The following is a 22433-nucleotide window of genomic DNA, read 5'->3' as shown; positions in this document are numbered from 1 at the left end:
GTGGTGAGTATATATACATCTTAGAGTACTCTTTATACACACCAGCTTACATCTTCAATGATGTCGGGTAGCCTAGTGGTTAAAGCGTTGCTCGTCACGCCTAAGACCCGGGTTCGAATCCCGACATGGGTACAATGTGTGAAGTCCATTTCTGGTGTCCCTCGACGTGATATTGCTGGAATATTGCTAAAAGCGGCGTAAAACCAAACTCACTCTTCAATGATGTGTCGAGATAACAGAGTTTGACTGGTTCACGGAAACTATTTCCTGTTTTCCCTTGCAGCTGCCGAGCATCAAAGCCTTCCTGCTGAGCCACCCTGAGGTGGATCATCGATCTAAACGCAGCGCCGACACACATGTGGACATTCTCAACGCTCACCCCAAGGTAAGCCACATCAGATTGGTTAGCATGGGTCTTGAAAGGGTTGATTAAAAATAGGCCACGACTCCATTTTTGAATGACCCCATGTGGAGATGTGGAAAGAGTTGATCTTCAGCATCCCATGCTATTGGGGTAAGAGGTGACTAACAGATTTGGATGACGAGGCTCGCTGATTTGGTTGATGCATGTCATTGTATCCCAATTGCATAGATTGATGCTGATTTAATGCAAAGATTTAATCAAACAATATAGATATAAGTGTATATAAATATAATTTGTGGTTGTTCAGGTTTTGTATGCTCAGCAAGAGCAGCTGCTGATTCGAGAGAAGAGAGAGATAATACACGACAAGCAAATTGAGCTGCCGATCCGCGAGATCACGGACGACTCCGTCTACCACCGCGTACAAGAGGCGCGACTCAGTGAACGCAGTGGAAGCTTGGAGTTCGTGGAACAGTTCACTGACCCCAAATTCCATGACCAATGGTATTTGGTGAGTTTTATTGTTGTTAATATCTCAAATTATTATTGTTATAAAGATGTGTTGGATTAAATATTTATTTTATGGAATGGTAAGCATGGGAAGGTAAAAACATTTTCTAGATTCTCAGCTGCCACGAAGGGTATAAACATTTGATATTCTGGGGGGGGAAGAGCCTGAGATTTTTTTTAAAACCAATCTGTTCTTGAAAATGCTTGAAAAAAATATTAATTTTTTTTTTACGATTTACCAACAAAATAAACCGTACACTGTACCCAAAAAATAAATTGTGTCATGGATCTCCCTCAAACAAACATCTCAAGCCCCCGGAATATAAAATGTTCATCTCCCAAATCAGCAGTATCAGTTCATGAAACTATTTTGTTTCTCTTTAAGGATAAATTTTGTTCAAGTTATGACACTCAATGAACACATTTTAAAATAAACGCAGAAGTTGCACTCAACAACTTTGTAAAAGCTGGTACCTACATATGTAGATAAGTCTTATTGTATGTGTAAAAGCATTCATTGAATTCCTGTGTCGTTGGTGTTACTTGGTACTCTTGGCCTCTGGGCTGATTGGACAGGGACGCACAAGTGCTGGGCTATATGAAGTCATGCATTACAACAGTCAAGTGGCAAGATGGAACACTCAAGGGGGTTACTTTGGTTGTGTTAGATAATGAGGCTTGTAGATAGATCTGTGGAAACTGGAGTTAATACATGACAAGTGAATTTAGGGTGTGTCTGGGGAATGATTACCGACTAGACGACCAGATGAGTATATCACAGATTCTGGATGGTGATGTCACGGGGTTGGGATGGTGATGTCAGGGGGTCAGGGTATGGATGTCACAGGTTCAGGGTGGGGATGTCACTGGGTCGGGATGGTGATGTCACAGGTTCAGGATGAGGATGTCACAGGTTCAGGGTGGGGATGTCACAGGTTCAGGTGGGGATGTCACAGGTTCAGGTGGGGATGTCACAGGGTCAGGATGGTGATGTCACAGGTTCAGGATGAGGATGTCACAGGTTCAGGTGGGGATGTCACAGGTTCAGGAAGTGGATGTCACAGGCTCAGGATGGTGATGTCACAGGTTCAGGAAAGGGATGTCACAGGTTCAGGATGAGGATGTCAGAGGTTCAGGATGGGGATGTCACAGGTTCAGGTGGGGATGTCACAGGGACAGGGTGGGGATGTCACAGGGTCAGGATGGGGATGTCACAGGTTCAGGATGAGGATGTCACAGGTTCAGGATGAGGATGTCACAGGTTCAGGATGAGGATGTCACAGGTTCAGTGTGGGGATGTCACAGGGTCAGGATGGGGATGTCACAGGTTCAGGATGAGGATGGCACAGGTTCAGGATGGGGATGTCACAGGTTCAGGTGGGGATGTAACAGGTTCAGGATGGTGATGTCACAGGGTCAGGATGAGGATGTCACAGGTTCAGGGTGGGGGTGTCACAGGTTCAGGGTGGGGATGTCACAGGTTCAGGGTGAGGATGTCACAGGGTCAAGATGGGGGTGTCACAGGTTCAGGGTGGGGATGTCACAGGTTCAGGAAGGGGATGTCACAGGTTCAGGGTGAGGATGTCAGGGTCAAGATGGGGATGTCACAGTTTCAGGAAGTGGATGTCAGAGGTTCAGGGTTTGGATGTCAGAGGTTCAGGGTGGGGATGTCACAGGGTCAGGATGGGGATGTCACAGGTTCAGGATGAGGATGTCACAGGTTCAGGGTGAGGATGTCAGGGTCAAGATGGGGGTGTCACAGGTTCAGGGTGGGGATGTCACAGGTTCAGGAAGGGGATGTCACAGGTTCAGGGTGAGGATGTCAGGGTCAAGATGGGGATGTCACAGTTTCAGGGTTTGGATGTCAGAGGTTCAGGGTGGGGATGTCACAGGGTCAGGGTTGGGATGTCACAGGGTCAAGATAGGAATGTCACAGGTTCAAGATAGGGATGTCACAGGTTCAGGGTGGAGATGTCACAGGGTCAGGGTGGGGATGTCACAGGTTCAGGCTGAGGATGTCAGGGTCAAGATGGGGATGTCACAGGTTCATGAAGGGGATGTCACAGGGTTCAGGGTTTGGATGTCTTAGGTTCAGGGTGGGGATGTCACAGGTTCAGGTGGGGATGTCACAGGGTCAGGATGGGGATGTCACAGGTTCAGGGTGGGGATGTCACAGGATCAGGATGGGGATGTCAGGGTCAAGATGAGGATGTCTGGTTCAGGATGGGATGTCACAGGGTCAGGGTGGAGATGTCACAGTGTCAGGGTGGGGATGTCACAGGGTCAGGATGGGGATGTCAGTGTCAAGATAGGGATGTCACAGGGTCAGGATGGGGATGTCAGGTTCAGGATGGGGATGGGGATGTCAGGTTCAGGATGGGGTGTCACAGGGTCAGGATGGGGATGTCATGGGGTAAGGATTGGGATGTCACAGATCCACATTGTGACTGAGGGTGCTACTGGGTGTTGCATGTATTATTTGTGTAAGTATGCATGTATCAGGCACATTTTTAGAAAGGGGGACAAGTTTTCTTTAGTTACTTAAATTTTGCAACACTATTTCAGCGCAACTATGGCCAAAGTGCAGGCAAGGTCGGGATGGACCTGAACGTTGACCCGGCATGGAATAATGGCTTCACTGGGACCGGCGTCATCATCTGCATCCTGGACGACGGCATCGACCACCAACACGAGGACCTCAGGGACAACTACGTATGTATCGCCTTATAGCATCTCTCTCCCTAATAGAATCAACCACCTCCTTGCTCTAGTGGTTAGAGGCCTACCCTGAGCGTAGAAGGTCGGTGGTTCAGTTTGTTGTTATCCTGCCTGGAGCGCTGCCTTTAGGGGATAAAACAAGTCGTGGTCGACTCAAAGTTTGTATACTGTATCTTAGGCTTAAAAAAATAAAAGAATTAGTTCTCAGGCAATATAGTGTGGGCGGGTGGTGTCTTTTTTAATTTTGTTTTGTTGTTCAAACAAGGATATAACCAAAGTTGTGTACAATCAACCTTGGAAAGGGCCTCCCTACATAAATGTATTCCTCCAGTAAATACTGGAATACAGTATTTGACTACCATTGGAATATTTAAGGATTGTTTTGGGTTTTTTTTAAATCGAAATAAAAACGAAACGGTGAACATTATGATGATGCAGGCGGTGGCTGAGAACCAAGACCATTGGTTTTTTTAGCCTTAGTGGGGATATCCATGTCTCACTGCAACTTGCTATCTCAGTGGGCGGGCACTATAAATCTGGCATGAGTCTGGACTAGTCCAAGCAGCCACACACACACACGTGAATGCACATCTATATATAAGTATGATAATCTTTAATGCAATGTTAAACCCAATTTCACCTCACCAAGGAAATCTGCTTGAAAAAACTCCATATTACATATTTTGTATTTCATCTTCAGGATCCTGCAGCCAGCACAGACTTAAATGATCTGGATGACCTCGAGAATGACCCCATGCCTGACAAAAGCAACTCTTTAAACAGGTGAGGTTCTGTGATTTGCTGAGTCATCGGTATATTAATCATGTCCTTTGTGTGAGAGAAAGGAATTTCTTATGCTAAAGCTAAGAATTATCAATCAAAGGTATTTATTCTTTACAGGATATATACTGATTGAGATTTATACTGTTTTGAGACAATTTTTAAATAGAGAATCTCACCCGAGTGTCTTTTGATATCAAATATATCAATACGAGTTGATAAAAGTGGCAAAACTCCAAGGCTTGTCGAGGAGGTTTTCCACTTTTATCAAATTATGTTCAGCAATTTCCCCAATTAATAATATGCTGCACTGATTACTGAGAATTTTTTTATTTTCATTCCCAGAATGAAGTGTGATACCTAAGATGATTAAGGCTTTACATCTTTTTAATAGTTGTTTAAAAGATTGACTGAAAAAAGCCTTGAAATTAACAAAATGACAGTTTTATAATTGAATGCAATGAGAGAAAAACCATGAGAAAACAATCAGTTATAGTAGCAGTACAAATCTGGAAGTTGAGACTGAAAAAAAAATGTAATTTTTTTTTTACTACCTACATTGAAACCAACAAATAAAAAATAAAAGGCATCTATAGTAAATATAATGGAGGTCAATGTTAAAACCAAGGCCATGTGAAGGTCATGTGTGTATCTGTAAGCATGTATTTGTAGACGTATCAAAGTCCAAGTGTTTAGATAACTATTGACATTACACAAACATTGATGAGTAGAATTTGACTTCTAAATTGTTTAGATTTATGTTTTTAAAAGTAAAAAATCTTAATAATGCCAATGGGGTCATATTTTGCCCAATTAAACACAATTAAACTTTCAATATTGGAAGAGAGAGAAAGGTGGTTGAGGGCTTCTAAAAAACACTGTGATCATTATGAACATGTGATCACAGTTTCCAAGCCTCTGAGTATGTTTTGGGTGATAATAATTCATAATTCTTGATGACCGCCTCCGTGGTCTAATGGTAGAGCGTCCGCCCGGAGAGCGGAAGGTCCGGGGTTCGATCCCCAGCCGCGTCATACCTAAAGACGTTCAAAGATGGTACTTGTTGTTACCCTGTCTGGCGCTCGGCATTAAGGAGATAATACAAGGACTGGTCGGCTCAGAGTCAGTATACTGTGTCTGAGTGGGGTATTCATGTTAAACTGCGGCATGGTATCTCAGTGAGCTAGCACTATAAATCGGCATCAGTCCGGACTAGTACAAGCAGCCACACAGACACATACACGTACATGTAGTCGCTATATAAGTGCAATAATCTTGGACGTGACGTTAAACCCCATTTCACCTCACCTCTTGATTTGATATGTTTTTATGAAGCATATTTATATGTTACTGATAGTTACCATGTGTTTTGCTATTTTTCATATTGATGAAATATCAGGGTACGTTACATGGCTGTTCAGCATCATGTGTTTTTGTTGTTGTAGTCTGTTGGTGATTTAGTTAAATTTACTGTATTCTTTGTCTGTGTTTATTCACTTTAAATCTTGAAATTAACGCGAGCGTGAATTAAATGCAAAAAATGCGAGTGGTCTTTGCATGCATTAACTAAACTTCGCATTCATGTCTCCAAAATGACTTTCAACAATTAAGGCGTCCTCTCTGCACACTTTCGATAGCGGAAATACCAACTTGAATATAAACACAAACAACTATATATTCCACATCACGGTCTATTGAGCCGCAGTTGTAACAAGTATATAACAATGTCATTCAAAGAACAGAAATTACACAATGAGTATCTGGTGAATTATCGCTGCTAGGGTCAAGAATTCTACTCCCTCGTGTCAAACTAGGTATCATTGACCACTCAAGCAGTCCAGACAGACGCTGCCCACACAACTCTGCATCAAAAGGCTGACACGACCCAACGCGCACCGATAGGCTTCACGACACTCCTCTAAGGCTGGGACGAGTCCAAATTTACTATACGGGTACCCAACCCCCTATTACCCGCTGTAGGTCACAAGAGAGGGGTACAAAATGTCTGATTGGGAAACGTTTGACCGTACTCCTGTCAAAATATATTTAGATACACGTATAATCCGATCTGGTCATGCATACACTGAAGTTGACTGAAGTTATATCATTATGCAAACATATAAAGTCAGAAGGAATGTGTGTGTAGTCAGAAAGATATGTGTCACTTATTGTGTAACCAAGTGTTCTAAATATGTTTTGGCATTAAACAATATAATCACGTGACTTACTACGGGTCCAGGTAGTCCTGTGGGTACCCGGGTCCTACTCAGTACCCACCCGACCCGAGTACCCGTGTTACCTGTCCCAGCCCTACACTCCTCAGACCTACAGCCTTTGTCTTGTCATCTGCCTTCATGTTTGTTGACACCTTCTCCACATACCAATCAGTGAACTGTTGATGGTTCAATTATTTTATTGCCCTTGAACATCCTTAATGCCAGTCAACAGAAGTTGCATAAACCCTGAGTCACATTTTTGGCTAAGGGTCAGCAGTAATATTAATTTAGAGACGCATTAATTTCAAGATTTACAGTGTCATATTGTGGGGATGAATGTGTTGGCTTCTGTTGCATGTCATCTTGTTGGGGTTCCAGGTCAAGCCTAATGTGCAGTACCTCCTGCTTGTTTACCTGAGTGGGGGATTCAGGGAGGTTGGACTTGGTACCCAGCAACCTATGCTTAATGAGGGGGTCAGGGTTGCTGACTTGGTTGATGGTGGTGTGTCAGCTTACCCACATGGTGTGGATTTTTGCTAATGATATGAATCACTGGATTGTCTGGTTCAGACTTGAGTATGTACAGGCTGTGAAATTGCTGGAATATTGCTGAAGGCTCCGTTAAGCACACACACACACACACACACGTGTGTGCGTGTGTGTATGTGCGTGCGTGCGTGCGTGTGTGTGTAAACTCAGGGCGAGTTTTAGACATCTTTAAATCTTTTTTTTCATACCTGTAAATCCTCATTCTACAGTAGCTGTTTCCTGTTTAAACTGCATGATCAATGTCCAGGACACTGATTTTAAAGGTCACTGCCCCCACATCTCCGAAATACCTGCCTGAACTGTGGCTTGTGTTAGAAGTTCTAGGTGGGAGTATATTGATATCATCTGTGTGGTGGTGACATGCATGTTTGTGTTGGTATAGCAGACTTTGGTGGTTTTATTGCTCAAAACGTCATGACTTGTGTCTGTCATATATTCATGATTATATATACAGAAGCCATGTAGGTGCAACTCAATTTTAAATAGATATTTTTGGTGATTCTTCCTACAATAATAACCATTATATATAAGGTGGGTTTAACACATTTTTAAGGCCTTTTTGACAAATTTTATTAATTGCCTTCCATGTACACTAAGTTGAGAGACCCCTGAAGATCCGGGGTAGAATAGGTCATCAGCAACTCATGTTATCGTAAGAGGCGACTAACGGGATCGGGTGGTCAGACTCGCTGACTTGGTTGATGCATGTTATCTCATCCCAAATATGTAGATCGATGCTCATGATGTCAATCACTGGATTGTTTGGTCTTGATTTGATTATTTACAGACTGCCGTCATATAGCTGGAATATTGCTGAGTGCGGCGTTAAACAACAAACAAACAAACTTAGTTGAGGAACCTTGATAAAGTGAGCTGTTGGTCATAAAGAAGTCGTTACATGTGTGTTGTTTGATTCAGCAAATTTGAGTTTGACAGTTTATTTCTCACGGAAGACAATAATGTTTTTGGCATCTCTTTTTAGCCGTTAATTCATTATTAAAGTTTATTTACTCGTATGAAATACAGGAGAATACATAGTGAGGCAGTCAGGACTTTAAAATAGGTTCTTATAACCGTTAATATTTTGTATTCAACATGTTCATTTGATTTTGATTTTTCCATCTTGTTTGTATTATGGGCTTAGGGCCTCAAGTACTAAATATAGTCAGGCTGGTCAGGTAGCCTAGTGGTTAAAGCATTCGCTCGTCATGCCAAAGACTGGGTTCGATTCCCAACATGGGTACAATGAGTGAAGCCCATTTCTATATGTATACGTTCTACGGATGTGAGGTTTTATCGGTATTCCGGTATATTGCAATACAAATTCATCACGATACGTACCTCGATACGTTTCGGTGACTGACATGTATATGCCAGGATGTATAGTCTTACCATATTAAATCAAAACAAAGACAACACAAATGCTTCATACTCTTTATTTGATTGTAGATAAAAATAATAGTACAATTTATTAAAATTGGTTCATAATTTTGACCAAATTGTTAACATTGCAGCTTTCATATTAATATTTGTCAAAGGGATATGAAAAAAACCTTTTCTCTTGGTAGAAATTATTTCCCAATGTATTGCAATAATATTGCAATATGTTTTTGAAATATTGTAATATATCGCAATACACTTTTTGGTCCAATTCCCAACCCTAATACGTTCTGCACCATGTTCATTATTCAGTCTTGCTTGACAAGATTAATCCATACCAAAACGTCGCCTTTACAGTAAATAAAGAAGTTGTGTCTAATTGTAAGCATGTTCTGCTGGAGTAACACATCTCCTCCTGTTGTTCTCCTCCAGCCATGGGACTCGCTGTGCTGGCGAGATCGCTTCATCTGCTCACAATGACAACTGTGGGGTTGGGGTCGCTTTCACCGCCCAAATTGGAGGTAAGAATATACCAATTTTCAACACACCTGCACTAAGAAAATAACTGAAAATTGCATGTCTGATATTGTTGAGCCGAAAATTGCTGGTCTGATATTGTGGAACCGAAAATTGTGTCTGATATTGTTGAACCGAAAATTGCAGGTCTGATATTGTTGAACCGAAAATTGTGTCTGATATTGTTGAACCGAAAAATGTATGTCTGATATTGTTGAGCCGAAAACTGCATGTCTGATATTGTTGAACAGAAAATTGCATGTCTGATATTGTTGAGCCTAAAATTGCATGTCTGATATTGTTGAGCCTAAAATTGCATGTCTGTTATTGTTGAGCCGAAAATTGCATGCCTGATATTGTTGAGCTGAAAATTGCATGTCTGATATTGTTGAACTGAAAATTGCATGTCAGTTATTGTTGAGCCGAAAATTGCATGTCTGATATTGTTGAGTCGAAAATTGCATGTCTGATATTGTTGAGCCGAAAATTGCATGTCTGATATTGTTGAGCCGAAAATTGCATGTCTGAAATTGTTGAGCTGAAAATTGCATGTCTGATATTGTTGAGCCGAAAATTGCATGTCTGATATTGTTGAGCCAAAAATTGCAGGTCTGATATTGTTGAGCCAAAAATTGCAGGTCTGATATTGTTGAGCCAAAAATTGCATGTCTGATGTTGTTGAGCTGAAAATTGCAGGTCTTATATTGTTGAACAGAAAATTGCATGTCTGATATTGTTAAGCCAAAAATTGTATATCTGATACTGTTGAACCGAAAATTGTATGTCAGATATTGTTAAGCCGAAAATTGTATGTCTGATAATTTTGTAACAGATTTTCACATAACATTTGCAGCTGTTGTCCATCTATCTACCTTTTGCATGTTAGACATCTCCTCTGAACCATCATGGCCTATAGAGCTGAAATTTTGAATGAATGGTCCCAGCTATGGTGTTTCTAAAACATGCTCACTGAATTCCGATCCGATTTTTTATGAATTTTATTTGTGATGGCCCTAGTGGAGAAAAAAAGATATTTTGGTCATTACACAGCCATTTCTGTGTCATTATATGCAGCATGGATGTGGTTTTCGGAATGACTGACATACAATAATTTTTTGGCATGTTTTGAATTTTCGTCAAGATGTGGTTACGACATTAGACTTTAATGCACCCCCATTTTTCTAGCGTTGTACTTCATTTCCCACATCTTCTCTGAAACTGCATGAAACTTTGTATCACTGATCCCCTCTTTGATGTCTCAAAAATGCTTGCAGAATTTTGATCTGACTTAAGACATGTCATCAAAAAACCCATTAATGCTATTGGTCGGCCATCTTTTCCAAACTTTTCTCATTTTTGCAATATTTTTAATCTTTATCTTGAGTCAACCTTTACAGAAAATTTTTTTTAGGTGTAACCAATGTAAAAATACTGTCATGTGCAATACAAGGTAAAGTAGGGGCTAAATTGGTAACTATATCTTAGACCCCTGTATATAGCCATGTTTCATTAAACTATCTGCATACTTTGGGGGGAAATGGCTAAAATTAGTTTTTTTCCATTTCATGGAAACAAAATTGACTTCATGAAGATATGGTTTGAGCAACACTGGTTGAGGCAGTAATGATGTTTGAGGCAAATTTTGTCTGTCCTATACCAATAAAGATGGGAGAAAATACCAAAGCAAGTTCAAGCAGGTCCAAACTGTCCACCGATTAATTGCATGCATTGTTACCCATGTGACCAGTGTGTCAGTAAAAGTAACCCCATGGCTTGTCAAAGCCAAAACAGCCCTTGCTTCGGACATCAAGGCATCGTTAGGAAGCTACTAGGGCTGGGACGGGTAACTCGGGTACCCGGGTCGGGTGGGTACTGAGTAGGACCCGGGTACCCACAGGACTACCCGGACCCGTGGTTAGTCACATGATATATTGTTTAATGACAAAAATTATCAAGAACTCTATGGTTACACTACAAGTCAATAATGTTCGCATTTCTTTCTGGCTAAGCAACCATTCCTTCTGATTTTTCATATGGTTGAATAAATATATAACTTAATTCAGCTACAGTGTATGAATGACCAGATTGTTTAATACATATATCTGAATACATTTTGCCAGGGCTATGCTAAAAATGTTCCCAATCAGACACTTTGAGACATCTCCTGAGACCTACAGTGGGTACCCGGGTAGGGTCGGGTAATAGGGGGTGGGTACCCGGGTAGTAAATTTGGACTCGTCCCAGCCCTACAACCTACAACACCTCTATGAGTGGTCTCGTTCTTGGGCTGGACTATTTACAACATCCATGACCCCCAGTAACCTTGACAATGACAGTCTCATTTGCAATTGAAAGACTGTGGCACTTCAACAATGAACCAATTGACAGAACACACCCTTGTTGTATGATATGACTTAAGTACCGACTATATGTTTGCCAATACATGATGAAAGGCAACCACTGTTGCAGGTGTGAGGATTCTGGACGGCAACATCACCGACTCCCTGGAGGCTGCGGCGCTGGTCTTCAACAACGAGTACATCGATATCTACAGTGCATCATGGGGCCCTAAGGACGATGGCCGCACTATGGCTCGACCAGGTGCTATGGCCTCTGAAGCCCTCAGGAAGGGAGTGACAGAGGTACACTACAGTTCTTGGTCTAGCTCACCTGTCACTGTGCTATTGGTTATATCCTTTTGCCTGTTGGTTATATCCTGCAGTCTGTTGCTGTGCTGTTGGTTATATCCCTTTGCCTGTTGCTAGGCTATTGGTTATATCCTTTAGCCTGTTACTGTGCTATTGGTTATATCCTGTGGCCTCTTTGGGTGCTGTTGGTCAAATCATTTTAGGTGTTACTGTGCTATTGGTTATATCCTTTAGCCTGTTGCTGTGCTATTGGTTATATCCTGTGGCCTCTTTGGGTGCTGTTGGTCAAATCATTTCAACTGTTGCTGTGCTATTGGTTATACCCTAAAAGCCAGTATACAATTAAGCCTCATTATCAAGCACACCTGTCACTCAAGACTGACTGGTATGTCAGATTTATTTTCAGTTCTTAACAAATCCATTTTACCATTCCATCTTTTTAAACCTTTTCAAAATGGCAATCTGTTTGAAGCTGTTACGACATGATTTTTTAATTCTTTGAGAGTACAAAATCAATAACACGTATATTTAATGCTACAAATGGGTGACCAAATTACTTAAAACAGTATTACATGATAAATGTATTGTAATATTTGTTACAATATGGTTACCGACACTGAAACATAGTATGAAACTAAGGATGATACGATTACAAATACCGTATTCGATAGGGGGCTCTTATTAGAATATTATTTTGGTGGAAAAAAGAGAGTTGAAAGATAAATTTTGTGGTTTATGCTGACTCACTGAAATGTTTATATGCGACAGATACATTTTTCCAGAATTTAATTGCCCATAATTAAGAATGCATATAACACACAAGTGCGTATTATACGCAAATAAATAAGTCTTGTGTACATTGATCAATCAGAAGGGGTGCTAATTGGGATTGTTCACTAGCCAATATATTAGCAAATATCGCCATGGGCGCTTATTAGAGCGGGGCACTTATTTCATGGAATACGGTAATCCCTTTTCAGAAATTCACTTTTTTGGCAGCCTGGAACCCTGGATAACTTAAACATTTTCCCAGGTCCCCGAGTTTAACACAATGCGGTTCGACTGTATATTCATTTACAGTGGCTGTGGTTAACACTTAGCAGTTGTTCATATCTCCTGGAAATCACATGACTGTCAAAAAGATTACTGTAAGGCTTTCATTTAAGATTTAAATGACTGCCCTTGAAGGGATTCAGAACTCAGCTTGTCATATGAGTTGAATTAACAGATCTGTGGTAAGCTCGTGATTGCCTGGTTGATTGCATGTCATCATACCCCGATGGCGAGGATCAGTGTTCACAATATCAATTATGGTTTGTATGGAAGCCTTTTAGGGCCATTTGGGTTTTTTGGTCTTTTTCTTGAAATTTCTAGAAACTAATTTAATATTAGGTTAGTATATTGAAATTTCAAGTTTATAGTATATGAAAATGGCCCTAAAAGGCTTCAGTAGGTTTGTTTGTTTGCAATGTGTGTAAACTGTTAAAATGACCCTGCCTTCTTCCTGTAGGGTCGCGGAGGTCTGGGCAGCATCTATGTGTGGGCGACAGGTAATGGTGGACTGTATGAGGATGACTGCAGCGCTGATGGCTACGTGTCCAGCATCGAGAGCATGTCCTTCGGCTCTGTAACCGATGAGGGGGAACGGCCCTATTTCATGGAGATATGCACGTCCACGCTGGCGGTAGTGCCCTCTGGTGGTGAGGTGGTGAAGGGGGAGGAGCAGGAAATGGGAATTACAAAGCTCAAGGTGGTGAGTACAGTTTGGATGTATTCAGATGAAGGTCAAATTATTGGATGTATGCAGATGAAGGTCAAAGTACTGGATGTATTCAGATGAAGGTCAAAGTACTGGATGTATTCAGATGAAGGTCAAAGTATTGGATGTATTCAGATGAAGGTCAAAGTATTCATCTCAAAGCTTGAGGTGTTGGGTACAGTTTGGATGTATTCACATGAAGGTCAAAGTATATGTCACAAAGTTTTGGGTGGTGAGGATAGTTTGGATGCATTCAGAAGAAGGTCAAAGTATTGGATGTATTCAGGTGAAGGTCAAAGTATTGGATGTATTCAGATAAGGTTAAAGTATATATCACAAATATGATAGATGAAGGTCAAAGTATTGGATGTATTCAGATGAAGGTCAAGGTATTGGATGTATTCAGATGAAGGTCAAAGTACTGGATGTATTCAGATGAAGGTCAAAGTATTGGATGTATTCAGATGAAGGTCAAAGTATTGGATGTATTCAGATGAAGGTCAAAGTACTGGATGTATTCAGATGAAGGTCAAAGTACTGGATGTTTTCAGATGAAGGTCAAAGAATTGGATGTATTCAGATGAAGCTCAAATTATTGGATGTATTCAGATGTAGGTCAAATTATTGGATGTATTCAGATGAAGGTCAGAGTACTAGATGTATTCAGATGAAGGTCAAAGTATATATCACAAAGTTTTGGGTGGTGAGGATAGTTTGGATGTATTCGGATGAAGATGATAAAGGTCAAAGTATATGAGTATGATTTTGTTCTCCTCAGGCAAGACCTTTTGGAAGGAATTCTGTCACTCTACTTTAGATAACAACTTTGCTGTAACATATCATTGGATGACAGTGTAAGAGAGATAAATCTGATAGGCCAGCTTTGTCAGTGTGGTGACTGCATGATTGTCTTGAAGTTTAGTTTGAGAGTGTTGAATGTTTGAGATGGACTTTTGGGATATTGGTGGATTATAAGGTTGTTTGGGGGATTGTAGGGTTGTTATGGGGATTGTAGGGAAAATTGGGGGAATTGCCGGGTTGAAAGGGGGATTGTAGGATTGTTAGGGGGATTGTAGGGTTGTTAGGGGGATTGTAGGGTTGTTAGGGGGATTGTAGGATTGTTAGGGAGATTGTATGGATATTGTATGGATATTGGGGGTGATTGCAGGGTTGTTAGGGGAATTGTAGGGTTGTTAAGTGGACTGTAGGGTTGTAAGGGGGATTGTAGGGTTGTTGGGGTGATTGTAAGGTTATTAGGGGGATTGTAGTTTTTTTTAGGATTGTAGGGATATTGGGGGGATTGCAGGGTTGTTAGGGGGATTGTAGGGTTGTTAGGGGGATTGTAGGGTTGTGAGGGGGATTGTAGTTTTTTTTAGGATTGTAGGGATATTGGGGGGATTGCAGGGTTGTAAGGGGGATTGTATGGTTGTTAGGGGGATTGTAGGGTTGTGAGGGGGATTGTAGTTTTTTTAGAATTGTAGGGATATTGGGGGGATTGCTGGGTTGTTAGGGGGATTGCAGGGTTGTTAGGGGGTTTGTAAGGTTGTTGGGAGCATTGTAGTTTTTTTAGGATTGTAGGGTTGTCAGGGAGATAGTAGGGTTATTAATTGGATTGTAGGGTTGTTAGGAGGATTGTAGGTGGGGTTTGTTTAGGATTGTAGGGTTGTCAGGGGGATTGTAGGGTTATTAATGGGTTTATGGGTTTGGTGGAGGGTTGTTGGTTTGTTAGGGGGATTGTAGGATTATTAATGGGAGTGTAGGGATTGTTGGAGGATTGTAGGTTGTTAGGGGGATTGTAGGGTTGGAATGAGATCTAGAAGTGACGTGGAAAGCTACTCCAGGCAATTCTGGTTTGACAAATGAAGGTAGCACCAGATCTGCTAAATACTGTTACACAAATAAATGTACTACAGGATCTGTTAAATGTTGTTACACAAGGGAAGGATAATCAACAAGATCTGTTATAGGAAAAGCTGTGTAAGTGCTGTGCCGTGTTGCAGGTGACAACAGACATCAATGGTGGCTGTATTGAGAACTTCCAGGGAACATCAAGTGCAGCCCCTCTGGCAGCAGGGTGTGTGGCGCTGGCGCTCCAGGCAAAGTGAGTACTATCCAGTACTGGGTGCCGTTGTACAGAGCGATCTTAGCGCTAGGGTGATTGTAACTCCCATGGGCGGATACAGCTTTTTTGAAAAGGGGGGTGCACAATTAAGATCTATTTATTGTCTTTGGTGGTAATTTATACAGAAATAAAGATTTTTTTTCGAAATAAAAAGGGGGGATGTGCACCCCGCACCCCTCAACCAACAACCCCCCTCTGTATCCGCCCATGACTCCCATACCTTAACATAGACTGATGACAGTCGTATCACTGAAGTTGTTTTGTACAAGTCACCATGGCTTCCAAAAGGATATTTTCCGTATCTCCAGTTGGTGATATATGTGGAGTTCTATCATGCTGTGCCCTTGTTGTTTGACATGTGGTTCTGTGCCCACACATCACAATCCAGATGGTGGGGAGTGAATGTATGGTTGACTGTGCTCAAGATTTACTCCTGAGTTCTAAGGTTTCTGTCCTGCTTCAAACTGTAACAGAGTTTATTAAAAAACTTATTAAACCTCCTCAGGGCAGTAACGTTGCAAAAAAATAACCTCTGTTCGTCAAGCATCAAATGGGTACCCGGTAGGATGAGTTGGGATTTAACGCCGCTTTTAACAGTATTCCAGTTATATTACGGCATGTCAGCTTAATGTGGGAAGAAAGCCCACAGTGATGCAGATCTCAGACGTTTACCACTTCGGTGAAACCCACTAGCACAGGTATGGTGCTGACAAACCTAGAAACATAATCGGGGCGAACCGGGATTCGAACCCACAATCATAGGTTTCTGGTGTGCCCAAGGGACGCAACTCTGCACAGCAAAGATGACTGGGCCACCGCGCCCCCTTAGGATGAGATGATGACATGAATACATAACCATGTAGCAGCCAACAGGCAGCTCGGGTTGAATACAATGAGGAAGATATCTCTTGTTTTGAACCTTTGGCATCGATTGGTGAGTAAGCTGGGCTTTGCTCTGCCGTTAACAATACTCCAGCAATATCATGGAGTTGTACACCAGAAATATTATTCATTCTACCCATGTGGGGAATCAAACTAGGACCTTTGCCGTGATGAACGAACACTTCAACCACTGGGCTACCCCACCACCCCTATCCATCAATTAAATGTTGTTATTCCCTTGTCAAATGTTCATATTCACCTTGTTAAATGTTGTTATTCCCTAGTTAAATGTTCTTGTTCCCTTGTTAAATGTTGTTATTACCTTGTTAAATGTTCTTGTTCCCTTGTTAAATGTTGTTATTACCTTGTTAAATGTTCCTATTCCCTTGGTAAATGTTCCTATTCCCTTGGTAAATGTTCTTGTTCCCTTGGTAAATGTTCCTATTACCTTGTTAAATGTTCCTATTCCCTTGTTAAATGTTCCTATTGCCTTGTTAAATGGTCCTGTTCCCTTGTTAAATGTTCCTGTTCCCTTGTTAAATGTTCTTATTCCCTTGGTAAATGTTCTTATTCCCTTGGTAAATGTTCCTATTCCCTTGGTAAATGTTTTCATTCCCTTGTTAAATGTTCTCATTCCCTTGGTAAATGTTCCTATTTCCTTGTTAAATGTTCCTATTCCCTTGGTAAATGTTCTTGTTCTCTTCCAGCCCCTCCCTGACCTGGCGTGATGTCCAGCACATCGTGGTGCACAGCTCACGCATCCCCTCCGTCGACCACAGCTGGGTGGTGAACGGTGCCGGCCTCCACGTCAGTCACAAGTTTGGCTTCGGTGTTCTTGATGCCAGTCGAATGGTGGAGCTTGCTCAAAACTGGGTGACGGTGCCAGAGCAGCATGTCTGTCGATACCGCCAGGAGAGTGTCAATAAGTGAGTAAAGAACATGGTCACTTATTTGTGTTTACTGACTTTTGGATAACCATTTAGTTTGGTTCTTCAAAATACAAACAAAAATATACAAGGGTGTGTGGGTCAATATATATTTTTATCTTATTTGGCACCAGGTTGTTTGTGTTGGTTAGTTTTGTTTGAAAATAACAATAAGAATTAAAAAATGAAAATTGGTTCTCAGGCAATGGCTTTTGAAAAAATAGTGTGGGTAGGCGGTGTTGTTTTTTGTTGTTGTTTTTTTTGTTGTATTTTGATCAAATGAACAGTTGCATACAATCAACCTAGGAAAGGGCCTCCCAACATAAATGAATTCCTTGATGAGTAAAATACTGGAATACAGTATTTGACTACCGTTGGACTACTAGCTAGTGCATAATACACGCATACAATGATTTTATTTCTCAATGCGAAAACCTAATGGTGAGCACACAACACAAAGAAGCATGTCAACAAATCCGTACTGAAGTAGGCAAGTTAGTCCTGTTATTACCCTATCTGGCTAGAAAAGTCTTTATTGTGTATATGGACTTAAGCTGTAATCCATTTTTATGTTACTTTTATCCAAGATTTCATTCAATTTTGTTCACATTAATTTCAGCGAAATTGTGTACGAATTGTTTGGGAAATCAAACGCCATGAACTCGCCTAGAAATGAACATTAGTCGTTAAAGATACAAAGTCTTTCTCTCACTGTATTGAAATTTCTTTTCAGTTATTATATTGGCCATGACAGTTGTTTTAACTTAAATCACCCATAGATAGTGACTGTTTCCTATTGTTAACATGACATCTATATTCGAAGGGCCCTGTGAAGATCCAGGTTATAATTTACCTTCAGCAACCCATGCATGTTGCAAGAGGCAACTAACACAATTGATGTGGTCGCTGATTTGGATGATGCATGTCATCGTTTCCCAATTGTGCAGATTGATGTCAGCATGTCAATCACCAGATTGTCTGGTCCAGACTTGATAATTTACAGATCGCTGACATATAGCTGGAACATTGATTAGTGCAGCATTAAACAACAACAAACAAACAAAGTTCTGAAAAGACTTTGTTATCATGATTGCAGTGACAAGACTACACACAGTGCAACTTATGAATTATTTATGAGGAAATGTGAAACAGAAAAGACTAACTAACTTTGCTAGGGCCATTACTGACAAATAAGTAATTTTACTGAAAATCACTCCTGTTAAACCAGAATAGGGACATTGGTCCTAGAGACTTTAACCATGCTGCTGTTTCAAGAAGGCTTGCAAAATTGTTGTTATTGCATAATACAACCTAAACATTTGTTAAGATCTCATTATGTTGACAATATAGTGTCATTTAACTCATCTACGGTCTGAATAATATCAGGATCTAAGGTATTCAGATGCTGGGTGAAAATCAGGCATCTGATGATGACCGGGGCAGTCAGGTAGTCATCATATTATTATCAGGGGCAATGGGGTAGCCTAGTGGTTAAAGCGGTCGCTCATCACGCCGAAGACCCGGGTTCAATTCCCGACATGGGTACAATGTGTGAAGCCCATTTCTGGTGTCCCCCACCATGACATTGCTGGAATATTGCTAAAAGCGGTGTAAAACCATACTCACTCACTCACTCACTCACTCACTCACTCACTCACTCGGATGATGATGACCCTGGCTTTTTGTGTATTTCAGACAGATTGCATCAAAGGGGAAGGTGATGGATGAGGTTGAGGTAACTGGATGCACGGGAGAAAGGAACAGAATCCATAACCTTGAACATGTCCAGGTGAAGGTCAAACTGACGCACAGTCGCCGTGGCGACATACTGATAAAGCTCAGGTCACCATCTGGCACCTGGTCGAAGCTCCTGTCGCCACGTCCTTACGATGACAGCGACAAGGGCATAAGTTTCACCTTTATGACCGTCCACTCTTGGTCCGAGGACCCCATAGGAATATGGCAGCTTTCTGTCGAAGACAAGCCTGAGGAATCCACAAGGAACAATGAAGGGGAGTTGCTGGAGTGGAGTCTCATTCTCTATGGCACGGCAGATTCAAGAGTCAACAGGATGGATTCCCATTCCGGAACAGCAAGGAAAACCTTTGTTCCAACTCTGAAGGAGGTAAAACTTCACATGGACGAGGAACAGGCCAGGACTAACGAGGTGACCCTTACTCCGTACGAGTCATTTCCTGTGAAAAGGAACGAGTCTAATGGGCAGGAAGATAGTAAGTTTGTGGAAAACCTCATCAAAGCTTTACAGGACTCCAAAGGAAGAAGTGGAGCTTCAGGCAAAACTGAGTCACCGGATAAAAGAAAACTGGGAAAGACATATCTCAGTAATTGGAACAGAGGAGATTATGTTACAGAAGTAAAGAAATCATACAACCCTGACCAGATGCTTGATGATGGTGTCTTGGATGAACTGGTTGATGCAATGGAAAAGGAATTTGGTACAGGTTCTGATGGCTATAAAAGGACTTCAGAAGCTCTGATGACAGAAGATGATCTGGAGGATGTATTGGCTGAGGTCAGAAAAAGACTCCAGCTGGAGAGAAGGTTGATGAAGCAGAATGCTGAACAAAGGAACTTGGAAGAGGACAAGGAGCAGCAGCAACTCCTGAAGAAACTCCTGGAGGAGGTGAAGAAGGAACAGGAAGAAGACCAGAAGGCAGCTTGGAAGCTGAAGAGTAAGATCGCCAGTCAGCCAAATGACAATCTGGACAGGCTCCTGAATGAGGCTCGCAAGATGCTGAAGCAAAAAGATACAAGACAATATTTGAGAGATGAAGGGAGAGATGCTGAGATTAAAAGTGCTTCAAAGACTGATAATGTTGGGGTCGATCAAATTACTATTCGGACTTTGAAAGATTTACTTAATTATCTTGAAGATACAGAATAATGCACTGGAGATACGCACTAGAGAGGAAGTTGTCATATATATTGAATATATAATTTTGTAGAGTTAGAAGGGAATGGAATTCTATTGGAAGAAAGTTTTCGAATGTTTTGGCTTTACTAACAATTCAAAATATATAGCTAAGATAATTGTGATTTACATATCGAGTCAGTTATAGGACTCAAACAGAAGAGGCTGATACAACCCAGTTCATGGAGAAGTTATTGAGGAGGATTTTTCAGGGATTTTTTGCTCAATCATGTACATTTGTATACACTTTTATACTTCAAGAATTATAGCTTTTTTAAGAACATTTTTGTAAAAAGTTTAAATTGTAGGCATATCTATATTCATCTGCCAGATGGTGATTGCACTTCATTGTCTTTCAATCTGCTGTATGTCAATTTGGCTTTCATGACTTTCGTTACTATGAAGTATGTTTAACAGGGACGACTGTTGATATTGTTATTTATATTTGTTGCAAATATATCATATTTATATTTGTGATGTCAGTTTTTCTGGCTGTATTCCCATCATTTCATGGAAGGCATTGGTCAACGTCACTTTGTGATCTGTTGCAACAATTTTCTTTGAGTTTATAAATGTTTGAAAGTATTTACTGTTATTATTTTGGTCTACTTTTTCTCACTGAAATTCTACGTTTCTGAGTCTTAATGGTCATATGAAGGAATTTGATTTTTTTTTATTTGGTAAATTGTCAATCAAAGTCACATGTTTTTTTATGTATTTATGGCATGGGATCATTTTGGAACTTTCAGTTTAATTTTAGATTTACCGTTATTCAGGATGGAAATGTTGGAAATTTAGGTACAAAAAATACTTTGGTTAATTTATTATGGTCCTATTTGACAAAGAAGGAATCAGTTATAGTCCAGTGGTTAAAGCCACAGCAAATACCTGTGGGGAGTTACTTCCCTTAGTTCGACAAGGAAACGCTGATGGTGAGTTTGAATCTCAGAGTCACCCAGATTACATGTATTACGAGCCGTATCATTGGTTTGCCAAACCCCTTCTAATGTGTTTAATCAAATTGGTATATCTCTGACCTTAAATACCCTTCCAAGCGGGTTTAAACTCACTCACTCACTCACTCACTGTTTTAGTGGAGTTGTCTTGTTAATTTGTTTATATAAATTTATATATATGATTCTATTGATCCATGATGAAACCATAATAAAAGTCTGTCACAATGCTTTTCTGGTGTGATGTTCATCATTTTCATATATGATTAAAAGCAACAGTCATCATATTATTACCTCAGGGGTGATGGGGCAGCCTAGTGGTTAAAGCATTCGCTCGTCACAAAGACCCGGGTTCCATTCCAAAAATGGGTACAATGTGTCTAGACCATTTCTGGTGTCCCCAGCTGTGATATTGCTGGAATATAAGTGGTGTAAAAATACTCTTGCTCACTCACTCACTCACTCACTCACTCACTCACTCACTCACTCACTCGTGACCGCCTCCTTGGTCTAGTGATAGAGCGTCTGCCCGGAGAGCGGAAGGTCATGGGTTCGATCCCCGACCGCGTCATACCAAAAGACGTTAAAAATGGTACTTGTTGTTACCCTGTCTGGCGTCCGGCATTAAGAGGCTAAAACAAGGACTGGTTGGCTCGGAGTCAGTATACTGTGTCTGAGTGGGGTATTCATGTTAAACTGCGGCATGGTATCTCAGTGAGTTAGCACTATAAATCGGCTTCAGTCCGGACTAGTACAAGCAGCCACACACACACACACACACGTACATGCACGCCGCTATAAAAGTGCAATAATCTTGGACGCGACGTTAAACCCCATTTCACCTCACTTCACCTCACTCACTCACTCACGACTAAACTATGCCTGACTCGTTATCCAAGAAAAGATAAGAGCTTGATCTTGTATCTTTAAACTTCTAAAGTACTTTTTTTAAGGTGGCAATTCCGAGTCAGATAAGATCCCCAGTACCCACTGCTTGTGGTAAAAGCCCACAATTAAAAGATGGTGCCATCCCACCCTCTCCCCTTAATCCTGAATCCCGTTCACCATCTAATTTTTCTATCTTAGTCTCATTTGTTCATACCTGAATCCCGAAAACCACTTGACACAAATCTTATATTACTGAATGTCAAAACACAAATATACATACGCACGCACGC

The 22433-nt window shown here is 41.0% G+C and overlaps 1 protein-coding gene across 1 annotated transcript in view; it reads left to right on the top strand.

Moving 5' to 3' along the window:
• LOC139474598 (proprotein convertase subtilisin/kexin type 4-like) overlaps positions 1–21474 on the top strand; it is a 29370-nt gene extending 7896 nt beyond the window's left edge. The window contains exons 3-12 of the mRNA XM_071257669.1: positions 284–385; positions 672–875; positions 3440–3586; positions 4293–4375; positions 8950–9038; positions 11503–11675; positions 13192–13434; positions 15441–15541; positions 17152–17370; positions 19066–21474. Coding sequence (XP_071113770.1) covers positions 284–385; positions 672–875; positions 3440–3586; positions 4293–4375; positions 8950–9038; positions 11503–11675; positions 13192–13434; positions 15441–15541; positions 17152–17370; positions 19066–20275 — 2571 coding nt within the window. The 3' untranslated portion in view covers positions 20276–21474. The remainder of the gene's footprint in view (positions 1–283; positions 386–671; positions 876–3439; positions 3587–4292; positions 4376–8949; positions 9039–11502; positions 11676–13191; positions 13435–15440; positions 15542–17151; positions 17371–19065) is intronic.
• Positions 21475–22433: the final 959 nt, after the last annotated feature.

This window comes from Haliotis cracherodii, unplaced genomic scaffold, assembly GCF_022045235.1.
Source record: "Haliotis cracherodii isolate W230 unplaced genomic scaffold, xgHalCrac1.p SCAF_3, whole genome shotgun sequence".
Taxonomy (NCBI): Eukaryota; Metazoa; Mollusca; class Gastropoda; order Lepetellida; family Haliotidae; genus Haliotis; species Haliotis cracherodii.
Note: the sequence above shows the minus strand (reverse complement) of the source record. Positions and strands in the feature narration are given on the sequence as shown.